Source organism: Rhinolophus sinicus, chromosome 1 (assembly GCF_057876585.1).
Source record: "Rhinolophus sinicus isolate RSI-liver-muscle chromosome 1, RSI-T2T, whole genome shotgun sequence".
Classification (NCBI taxonomy): domain Eukaryota; kingdom Metazoa; phylum Chordata; class Mammalia; order Chiroptera; family Rhinolophidae; genus Rhinolophus; species Rhinolophus sinicus.
Window position 1 is genome coordinate 145,114,356 of NC_142501.1, and position 12,593 is coordinate 145,126,948.

At 34.1% G+C, this 12,593-nt stretch overlaps 1 protein-coding gene across 2 annotated transcripts in view; it reads right to left on the minus strand.

Annotated features, from left to right (window-relative positions):
- PDCL2 (phosducin like 2) overlaps window positions 1–12,593 on the minus strand; it is a 33,360-nt gene that overhangs the window by 7,354 nt on the left and 13,413 nt on the right. For both annotated transcript variants that reach the window (XM_019740088.3, XM_019740087.3), the window contains exon 4: window positions 7,391–7,534. In XM_019740088.3, coding sequence (XP_019595647.3) covers window positions 7,391–7,534 — 144 coding nt within the window. The remainder of the gene's footprint in view (window positions 1–7,390; window positions 7,535–12,593) is intronic.

Sequence of the window (12,593 nt, forward strand, 5' to 3'; positions counted from 1 at the left end):
TTAGAAGGGTGACCAAAACCTGCGATTCTTCCTGCTCTGTCATTTATCTCCCAGTACACCTGTTCTTCAATTTGTCTCTTTTCTCCCAGTCTATCACTCACAACTCAAAACTGCTTGAACGTTTATCCTCTACTTTATCCCATATTTCTTCCTTTTCTTATGGGACTTTTCTCTGTTATTCTGCTTCCCTCTTTTCCTGCTTTCTCAATTTATCCTTCTCCACTTAACATAAACACATTCAAGTTACTAAAATTTTAAAAAGTCCCTTACAACTCTCTGTCCCCTTCTAATAACTATGTTCTCTCCTTCTATACATAACCCAGACAAAAAGAAAATAGAAATATCTATGTTCTGTTCACTTTCCTTCTTGAAAGGCCTTCTTATTTTGGTTTCTGTTAATTTCCTTTTTACTTATTTGTCTTCTCCTGTCTATGCCTCAAATGTAGATGTTCCTTGTAATTGTATCTTGGACCCTCTTTTCAGTCCAGACACAGTCACTGGGCAATCTTATCCATTCTGATATCAATAGTTGATGAACTTCACCTCCCCTTCCATCGCAACCAAAAATAAAAATAAAAATAAAAAAATCTGATCTTTCTTCTGTAATTTTTAAATATAAACCTAAATTTGACAGAACTGTAGCTCTCCTTTCCCTTTGTACTCATTCCCTCATCATTTATATGGAGCATATTTGAAATAGTATAGGAGAAAAGAAAGATTAGTGTGAATTGTGTTAATAAGGGAAAGCTTCTTTGAACAGAAAATCATTTTATTCTTTTGTAGAGCTTTGTGTATCTTTTCAAAAAATACATATAATATTTAATCAGCCTCTTTCACAATACCATAGAAGAATCTTATTCCATTTTGTATTCTCAACTTCTAAGATCTGTCACACCCATAGTCAAAGCTCTCTTAAGTGAGTGACTCATGCCAAGGCATACTGCATGCTCCAGGCAGGTGGTGACCCTTCTGGACTTTTCGATACTTCCCCCCTCTATACTTGTTTGTGCCAGTTGCACATTAAATAAAAGGGGGACAAGAAAAATCACTGTAGTTCTTGTGAAAATCAAATGGAATTTTGGAAAAAAATGATAAAGGTTAATCACTAAGAAAAAAGATGCTGTTTAGTTGTGGGCCAGGCAAATGTAAACGATCAGGGGAAAATACAGGTTTCTGAACTCAAATTGCTTTGCATGCATATTTGAGTTCTTGCTTCATTTAAACAAACTCTGTAAATGGAAATCAATGAAAATGCATTAAGTTCTTATCAAAATTTGGGAGAAGAGTTTTATTTTATTTTATTTGGTTTTTCTTTACCAGTTTCTGGCTTTTGTTCTCAATACACTTTTGATAAACTTGTTTCACAAATTAAAAAATATCTCAATAGAGTAGATACAAAAGGAATGTACCTCAACCTAATAAAGGCTATATATGACAAGCCATAATTAATATCATACTCAACAGTGAAAAGCTGAAAGCCTTTCCTCTAAGATCAGGAAAAAGACAAGAATGCCAACCAATTCTCACCACTTTTATTCAACATAGTATTGGAAGTCCTAGCCACAGCAATCACCCAAGTAAAAGAAATAAAAGACATGCAAATTGTAAAGAAAGAAGTAAAACTGGTACTATTTGCACTTGACAAGACATTTATATAGAAAACCCTAAAGACTCCATCAAAATACTGTTAGAACTAAAAAACAAAGTCAGTAAAGTTGAAGGATACAAAACCAATATACAAAAATCCATTGCATTTCTACACACTAATAACAAACTATCAGAAAGATAAATATACAAAACAATCCAATTTACAATTATATCAACAATAATAAAATACCTAGGAATAAATTTAACCAAGAAGGTGAAAGACCTGTATATTGAAAACTACAAGACATTAATTAAAGAAATTGAGAAAAAACAAATAAACGGAAAGATATTCCACGCTCATGGAATGGAAAAATCAGTATTATTAAAATGTCCATACTATCCAAAGTAATCTACAGATTCAGTGCAATACCTATCAAAATTTCAATAGCATTTTTCAAAGAAATAGAACAAATAATCCTAAAATTTGTAACAAACCACAAAAAAAAAACCTGAATAGCCAAAACAATCTTGAGAAAGAAGAACAAAGCCAGAGGCACCACACTTGCTAATTTCAAACTATACTAACAGAGCTTTAGCAATTAAAATAGTATGGTATTGGCATAAAAACAGACACATAGACCAGTGGAACAGAATAGAGAGCCCAGAAATAAACCCACACATATGCAGTCTATTTCTTTTTTTTTATAGCAAAGGAACCTGTGAAGAATATACAATGGGAAAGGACAATCTCTTCAATAAATGGTGTAGGGAAAAACTGTACATCCACATGGAAAAGTATGAAACTTGACCACTGTTTTATAAAAACTAACTCTAAATGGATTAAAGACTTAAATGTGAGATCTGAAACCACAGAACTCTTAGAAGAAAACATAGGCAGTAAGCTCCTTGACATAGGTCTTTGTTATGATTTTTTGAATCTAAAACCAAAAGCAAAAGTAACAAAAGCACAAACAAATAAATGAGACCATATTATGTTAAAAAGCTTTTGTACAGCAAAGGAACCATCAACAAAATGAAAAAGCAACCTACTGAATGGGAGAAAATACTTGCAAATCATATATCTGATAAGAGGCTAATATCCAACATATGTAAAGAACTCAAACAACTCAATAGCAAAAACAAAACAAAAAAACAACAATGAAAAATAGGCAGAAGATCTGAATAGAAATTTTTCCAAAAAAGACATAAAAGATGTCCAACAGGTACATGAAAAGATGATCAACATCATTAATCATCAGTGAAATGCAAATCAAAAACACAATGAGATATCACTTCATACCTTTCAGAATGGCTGCTATCTAAGTATTGGTGAGGATACGGAAAAAAGGAAATACTTGTGCACTGTAGTGGCAATGTAAATTGCTGCAGTCATTATGGAAAATGGTATAAAGGTTTCTTAAAAAATTGAAAATAGAACTACCATATGATTTAGCAATCCAACTTCTGAGTATTTATCCAAAGGAAATAAGAACACTATGCTGAAGAGATCCCTGCACCCCTATGTTCATTGCAGCATTATTACAATAGCCAAGATGTGGAAACAATCTAAGTGTCCATCAGTGGATGAATGGGTTTAAAAAACTGTGAGATATATATAATATATTATATATATTATATCTCTCAGGTTTTTAAATATATATAATATACAATATACAATGTATTTTATATATATATATATATATATATATATATATATATATATATATATATATATATATATATATGTATTTCAGCCATAAAAGAAGAATGAAATTTTGCCATTTGCAACAACATGGATGAATCTTGAGAGAGCATTATGCTAAGTGAAATAAGTCAGACAGAGAAAGACAAATACCATATGATCTCTCTCATAAGTAGAATCTGAAAAAATAAAACAACAACCACCAAAAAAATACGGTCATAGATACAAAAAACAGATTGGTGGTTGCCAGAGGTAGAGAGTAGGGATTGGGGAAAAAATGAGTGAAGGATGTCAAAAGGTAAAACAGCCACAACAACAGCAACAAAAGTCAAAGCAGGGAATAACACAAAAAATTCTTTTTAACTTAAATATTTTATTTTAATCTGACATATACAAATATACATTTGGTTACTAATTTTTCATATTGGCCCGTGGACTGCTCATTGGGGTTCTCCATAGCTTTTCTCATCTAAACTATACCATAATGCATTGTCTTCTATATTTTCTTAGTTTTGCACTCAGTCCAAAAATCCTCCTTTCTTCTGCAACATCTAATCAGTACTAAAGTCATATTGATTCTACATCCTTGTCTCATACCTATCCTCTTCTCTCTTTCTCCATTGCCTTACTCCTTTCCTTTCTTACCTCATCTATATCAGATAGTTATAAGTGGTCTGTTTCCAGTCTGGGTTCCCCAAATTCATCCTTGATCCTGCTAACACATGAAAATCTCATCATGTAACTACTGTCCCTCCCTCAAGCTTAAAATCCTTCAATGGCTCCTCACTGTCTTCAGAATAAAGTCTGGGCTCCTTAGTATAGCTTTCAAGGTTCTCTATGGTCTGACCTTGCCTATCTCTCCAGCATTATTCTCTGCCTGCTACTATATTATTTAATGCCCTCCAAAGCAAGATGAAGCCTCTTATTTCTGTACCTTTGTTCAAGCTGTATACTCCATCTTAACTATCCAATTTGGCCTGTTTACTTTCTCCAGCTCTGTAAACTTGGGGAGTCTTTTCTTATTTTTCGAGGCCAAGACCAAGAATTACTTACTCTGTAGAAAGTTCTGTACTTCCCTTCTCCAAGAGTAAAACTTAATACTTCCTCTTCAGTGCCTTTACTCTGTACAGAATTCTACCATAGCACCTAAAAAATTTTATCATTATACTTCGTTGTCTCCTTCTACCATACTGGAATTTCTTTAATGGCGGAGACAGATGTCTTATATATATGCCTTTGCATCTCCAGCACCTACAAATTCTTCAGAAATCCTCTCAGTACTAGGTGATGTTATATATCAATTTATGGAGCAAGAAGCTAAGAAAAACAAGTTAAATGCATTATATGTTTAATTTACATTTCAGAATATATGTACATAATTTCTTTTGATAACTATAACCTGATAAAAACCTAGACACTGCTTTATTTTAGTAGGTGGCCTACTAGCAGTAATATTCAGTAATATTAGAAAAGTATGTACTGCCTAACTTAAATATCAATTTTCCACACAAAGCAATGACATAAATTGACTTTATAAGATTCAGATTTCCTCAAATAGGTGAACTGAATCAACTACCATCTAATTTAGAGGAATTTTATCATTACTGTCAGAATGAGAGTCAATGGTATGACAGACTCTTATGAGGTGACTGGTGTGAATGGCAGAAGGCAGGTGGGCATTTGTGGTGGCAGTCAAACGTATGGAAGTAAGAGACTATGGCATAACAGATTGTGGTGCGGGGAGAAAGTAGTTGCCTGAAGATAGTTCTGACAGCAATGGTAGAGGAACAAATCTGGTTTTAGGGTTCAGGAGCCAGAATTTAACTCCATAAGGATTGTCAAATATAAGAGAGACCTCTGATATCAGAAAACACGTTAAAGGCCTAGTTATGGTATGCGAGGTTTAAAATACGCAGTAGGTTATAGGAATAATATAGAAGCCCAAAATTAGAATTTAGGCATAGCTGTAAGAGGGAATAAAATCAGAATCAAAGCTGACTTTAAGCTGAGTCACTAGGCTCACTGGCCCAGTGTTAGTTAGATCCCTCTAAGGCAGGGGTGTCCAAACTTTTTTCAACGTTTTTTACCAAGGGCCATATGCGGTAAAATACACAAACACCCAGGCCACTCACTCGAGGTGAAGTACATATTGCCTCACCTGGTTTATTTAAGTAAACTAAATATATTTTTGGAATTTGCTGTGGGCCAATTAACAATTGATCATGGGCCGCAGTTGGCCCGCGGACCTCAGTTTGGACACCCCTGCTCTAAGGCATCATAAGCAGGCTGAGCTTTCACTTGGATGAAGAGTAGGCCCAGTTCTATAAATCTGGTGGCAAAAAAATATAAAAATTACAGAACTTAGGAACCTAGTTAAAAAACAAACTTCCCCTCCTGTAAAGTTCATAAAAGGCAGCTAGAAATACAAATTAACAGGTATACTTCACTTTACAATATGAAAAAATTGAGTAAATCTATTATTAAAAACTAGACATTTCTAAAGAATACTTGTAACACAAATAATTAGTTTCTGTTTTATAAATTTGATTATAGATTAACTTTCTTAAACTGTAAGTTATACACTGACACATAAATGCATTTTCTTAATGTCAAGAAAACCAATATTTTATGTAACTTTCATAGTGTCCCAAAATAACCTTCCGCAAAATTCACAAATATTTAAAACATTATAAAAACAGATCTTTACTCTTTGAGTCCATTAATGCATATGACAGTTTTAAACAGCCTAGCTGAGACTAAAACAGATTTAACCTGTTTTATGAGTTTTTGAAAATTATTTGTCAAAACTAGTAATTTATCTAGAAATAACCATTAAAATAAATAATTTTATACCAGGATACGGTAATTCAGAACCAACATCCATATATAACATTTATGACACAGAGATCCTAGTATTGTAAATGTTGGTGTTTCATATACTTATTTGTGAAGAACCAAAGTCAGCAAATCTCCAAATTGGTTTAAACAGATGTATAGGAAAAATGGGAAATGATTCTTTTTAAGGCTTTAAACTACTAAAAAATTGATCACCGAGCATTTCAGTTATAGTAAAAATAATGTCTTCATTATGGGGCACGATGTCCTCTATTAAAATTTGTCTGACGAACTGGGTGAGCTGGTAAACAACCAGGCTCTACTTTGCATAAATTGCTCTGTACAGAATTTCTCTGAAGACCAAAAGAAAGAAGACATTTTTTTATTCAGAGAATTAGATAAGGACAATGAGGGCTACTGTCATGGTCTCCGTTCCTGGATTGCCATGGAGCCCAGGCAGAGGGACTAGCACCTAAAGCTAGGGGTGCTGTTTCTGTGAGAGATTTGTGAAACTCTAGGAGCTTGCAGCTCCATTTTGGGGGGAAAGTCTACTCTTCCCAATTATCATTGAGATATAATATATTCAAATGCACTGCATGATCCTTGATTGGATCCTTGTTCAAAAATATGTGTGTTTATTAAAGACATTTTGAAGTCAGTTGGGAAAATTTGAGTAAAGATTGGGTATTAGGTATTATTAGGAATCATTGTTAATTTTGTTAGGTGAAAAAATGCTATTGTGGTTCTATAGAAAAATGCCCTGATGTTTCAGAGATGCATGCTGAAGTACTTAGGAGAAAAGTATTATGCTGTGTGTAATATATTTTGAAATGGTTCTGCAAACACACACACACACACACACACACACACACACACACACACACACACACGCCAACTGATACAAATATGGCAACATGTTAACTGTTAAATCTACCTGGCCAGTATTTAGGGTGCTCATTTTATCATTCTTTCTACTTTTCTGTGTGTTTGAAATTTTCCATAAGGTTTTTTAAATTAACTACCAACGAAAGCTTATTTTTTAAGAAGTGTGACAAGTTTTTTAAATTAGACATGAAAGTATATTAAAATAACAAATTTGATCCCTGAAGCCCATGACTCTATACATATATATGTGTGTATATATACATATATTTCTTTTTCATAAGTACTCTTTGTTGTAAAGAGTACTTATGACCTTAAAACCAAAAATATATATCTTAAAACATTAGTATAGTAAATATTTTACAAAAATGCTATGGTAATTACCTTGATCTGTATAGATGAATTATAACCCATACATCTTTGTCTGCATTTGTGACTTCATTCACATACTGATTTCCAGAAATTTCTCTTAACTCCCCAAACTTTTGTTTTTTCTTAAGAGCTTTCCATTCCTGTAATCGCTTTTCTCTAATTAAAATAATAAAATTAAATTACATAAGAAAGTCGTTATATTCTTAAAGTCATTCCCATATACAGTAACAATTTAGGGCTATGTATGTAATGCTAGTACATATCAAACACTTTACAGAATGATAGAATAACTATTAATAATGTTATAATGCCAATTTCTGTTTATATAATTTGTGTTATCATGGGTATTGCAACATATAAGAAGTTAGCTACTGACTTTTAAATTTATTTTTATGACTAAGTGCTTATTATGCTGCCAGGCACTGTTTTAAGTGCATTACATTAACTAATTCTTGCAAAAATTTCATAAAGTTAATACTATTATTATCCAAATTTACATGCTCTTAACTATCATGCTAAGCTGACCTTCAGTCCAAAACCTTTATGAATATATAATTATTGTTATAAAATTTATTGCAGGTAGAGAAGTGCGATGAGTTTGGACTCTAAGGTCAGACTAAACTGTGTTTAAATACCAGTTCCAATTTACTAGCAGCATGAACTTGGGCAAGTTATTTGATCTCTCTAAGCTTCAGTTTCCCCAACTGCAGTTGGGAATAATACTAATACTTGCGTGGGATTGTTGGGGATTAAGTGAGTTAGCACATGTAAATTTCTTAGGATGGTGCCTACCACACAGTGACCATTCCATGTTACCTAGTTATTCATCCACAGAGAGCCTTAAAACTTTATTGCACTACTCTCTCAAAATTTACATACTTTGATTTAGTTGTTGAATGCTTGGATTCATGAAGCAAATCTGAATGGTTTCTGACACACCTGCCAGTTTCTTAAAAGTTACTGATTTATATCTCTCAGCTCTCTGGGAGTACTTATTCCCCTTCCTTCTCTGTATATTCACTACATTTTCTTATTTTCTGCATTCTTGATGCTCTGGCATTTGGGGCCTTGCTGATCCTGGAGAGACTGCCCCTCCCAGGTCTAACTAATTCCTAAAGACAGCAACCAGTCACGGGAGAGCACATTCCTCAAAGGCAAACCAACTAGTCCAGGGCCCTCAACTCAGCTCCTTTACTAAGTTGAGCCACTATCCCCCTACCCTAATCATCGGGGACCAGGACAATTAGAGACAGCCCAGCACATGCCAAAATTATCCAAACCGGCCAATCCAAAATCTATGAATACTTACCCTGCCTACCTTGCCTTTCCCATGGAAACTACAACAAAGGCTGGTGTCCATGCATCCCCTCACTCCTGCCTCTTGGTCAACTCTGGTGCTTCCCTATGAGGCCCTGCACTGTGGGGCATGCCACTTATTCTCAAGAACTATGAGTAACCAAACTATCTGTTCAATGGCAATTATCTCCTGAAGCTGGCTTAACCATACCTGAATAAATACAAAATCTTGGGAATATTTTAATACTCTTCCCTTATTTCACGTATTAGAAACATGTCAGGTAAAACCACTCTACAGAATAAGTCATCCAAGCAAAATGAAGCCTAGAGGAAAATGCCAAAAATAGCAATCCAAGTCTAAGACCCTCAAACGTTTTTCAAAGTGAAGTCCTTCAGTTTTCCCTCTATTGTCCCAGATATTCAGAACTCACTGTTACTCCAAAGATCTTTTCAGAGCCAGATTTTGTTTGCATTCAGCACTTGGCATCACTATTATTAGCTTTCCTCAATTTGATCTCGCTGGCTTAATACCTTTCAAAATTTTCATTAAGTTTTTTTTCCGATGATGGCACCATGCCCTACGTATTGCTGCCACTATCAACTACTTGTCTTCCTCCTCCCCTCTTCCACCATCTCTTCCTCGTTTTTGTTACTTCAGTGGAATTGAGCAGGAAAAGATATAAACATCTCATTTAGTTTTGCCATCAGGAAGTGACTTAGTGCTCAGTGGCCTGCATTTTTCACCTAACAATTTCATCAGTTGGGGTTCAGTTACATAAACAGAAAGCCCTCTGGCTATTTTAAGCAGCTAAAAGCTTAATCTGTGGAATTAAGTGCTTTAAAAACTCAGTGGAAATATGGCGGAGGCTCTAGGCTGGGCTACCAGGAATTACTCCCAGAACAATATTGCAAAACTGGTCTGTCAAGAGAATAGCTTTCTCTGCTGCAATCCAGAAACTTGGGGAATATGGAACTACTATTGCAATTGTGCCCTACTATCAAACTCCTCTAGGGATCAGAAAACCACTGTGACGTCTGTTGTCTTTAGGACTCTATCTCCTTAACAAAGATTGGGAGAAAATATTTGCAAAAGACACATCCAATAAAAGACTATTATCCAAAATATACAAAGAACTCTAAAAACTCAACAATAAGAAAACAATGATTTTAAAATGGGCGAAAGACCTTAACAAACACCTCATGACAGAAGACATACAGATAAGAAGACATACAAATAAGCATATGAAAGGATGCTTCATATCTATGTCTTCAGGAAAATGCAAATTAAAACAGTAAGAGACTACTACACACCTAACATAATAGCCGAAATCTGGAACACTGACACCACGAAATGCCAGACGATGAGCAACAGGAACTCTAATTCATTGCTGGTGGAAATGCAAAATTGTACAGCTTTTTGAAGACAGTTTGGAGGTTTTTTATAAAACTAAACATACTCTTACCATATGATCTTTGGTATTTACACAAAAGAGTTGAACAAAAACCTGCACACCGGTGTTTATAGCAGCTTTATTCATCATTGTCAAAACTTGGAAGTAACCAAGATATCCTTCAGTATATCCTTCAGTAGATGAATGGATAAATAAACTGTGGTTCATCAAGATAATGGAATATTATTCAGTGCTAAAAAGAAATAAGCTATCAAGCCATGAAAAGACATGGGAGAACCTTAAATGCCTATTGTGAAAAAAGCCAATCTGAGAAGGCTACTGTATGATCTCAACTAAAAATGATGGAAACAGGGGTGGCCGGTTAGCTCAGTTGGTTAGGGCGTGGTTGCTGGTTCCCTCATGGACCACTGTGAGCTTCGCCAAAAAAACAATGGAAACAATAAAAAGATCAGTGGTTGCCAGGGGTTGGAGGAGGGGAAGGATGAATAGGCAAAGCACAGAGGATTTATGAATATAGGGCAGTGTACAGTCAGTGGCATTAAGTACTAAGTACTGTCTCCATTTTTTAAAGTTTGTTTATTCAAATGAGGATCCAATTAGATTTATACAAGTGGTTGTTATCTCTTAAATCTCATTTAATACAAATTATTTTCCATCTATTTTCCCTTAGCAATTTCTCTGTTGAAGGAAACTAGATTGTTTGTCCAAGGTTTCCCACAGCCTGAATTTTGCTGATTGCATTATCATGAAGCCAATTCACACAAGAAATATAAATTTTTAGTAACAATGCTAGGTGATTATCTTGATCGACCACCTTAAGAACCATGAGTCTATTTTGTCCTGTCTATACTATGCTTGTCTGATTGTGATAACAGGGTTATGGTATCAGTAAATATAACAATGTCATATGCAATAAATTAGTAAGCTTTCTATTTTTATAAAAATATAGGGATTACTTGCATCTTGAAAGAGAAAAAACAGATACAGAACAAATTTTAGAAAGAAGCCTCTCTTCTCAATTATGCTTTTCTATCTCTTATTGAGTCAATTTTGGAAATCTATATTTCTTTAAAAAATTGTACTTTTAATATGATGTATATGATCATATATCAAATACTCTCTTTTGTCTGGCTCCTTTCATTCAGGATGTTTTTGAATATCACCAGTTATTGTGTGTATCAGTAGTTTGCTTACTATTCTTACAGAGTAATATTCGTGAATACACTACAATTTATTTACTCATTAACCTCACATTCATTTACCACATTGATGGACTTTTGTGTTGTTTCCAGTTTCTAGGTATTATGAATATTCACATGCAAGTGTTTGTATTAACATATACCTTCAATTTTCTCAAGTAAATATCCAGGAATGTAATTGCTGGGTTATATGTTAAATGCATATATCACTTTAGAAGAGATTGCCAAACTATTTTCCAAAGCACTCATATGAGAGTTCCAGTTCCTCCATGATCTTTAGTTTTTAATTGTAATATAGTTCATATACAATAAAATTCAATAATTTAAAGTGTACAATTTACCAATTTTGAAGATATTTACAAAGTTGTGTATATATCACCACTAATTCTTTTGGGGAATATATTTGTTTCCCCAAAAGAAACTCTGTATCTATTTGCAGTTACTCCCTATACTCCCTTCTCTGGCCCTGACAATTAATAATCTGCTTACTGTCTCCATGGATTTTCCCATCCTGAACATTTCATATAGATGGAATCGTATAAAATGTGGCCTTTTGTCACTGGCTTCTTTCACTTGGCACAATGTTTTCAAGGTTCAATCCTGTTGTAGCATGTGTCAGTACATCATTACTTTCCACGGCTGAAAAAAATCCCGTTGTATGGATATACTACATTTTATTTACCCACTCACCCACTGATGAACATCTAAGTTCTTTGTACTTTTTGGTTATTGTGAATAATGCTGCTATGAACACTTATGTACATGTTTTGTGTTTTCAATTCTCCTGGGTGTATATATCTAGGAGTGGAATTTTTGGATCATATGGTAATTCTGTTTAACATTTGAGCAGCAGCAGACCACTTTACACCCACCAGCAATGTATGAGGATTCCAATTTCTCCACATCCTCACCAATACTTTTGTTTTTGTCTGTCTTTTTTATTATAAGCACAGTAGTAGCAGTGAAGTGGAATCTCATTATGGTTTTGATTTGCACTTCCCTAATGACTAATGATGTTGAGCATCTTTCCATGTGCAAATTATTTTCCATTTGTATACTTTCTTTGAAGGAATTTCTACTCAAATCCTTTAAATGTTTTTAATTGGGTTATTTGCCTTTTTGTTGTTGAGTTTTAGGAGTTCTTTATATATTATGGTCATTAATCCCTTACCATATAATTAATTTGCAAATATTTTCTTCTATTCTGTGGGTTGTATTTTTACTCTCTTGATTGTGGCCATTGATACACAAAAGTTTTAAATTTTGAGATAGTCCAATTTGTCTATTTTTTTCTTCTGTTGCTTATGC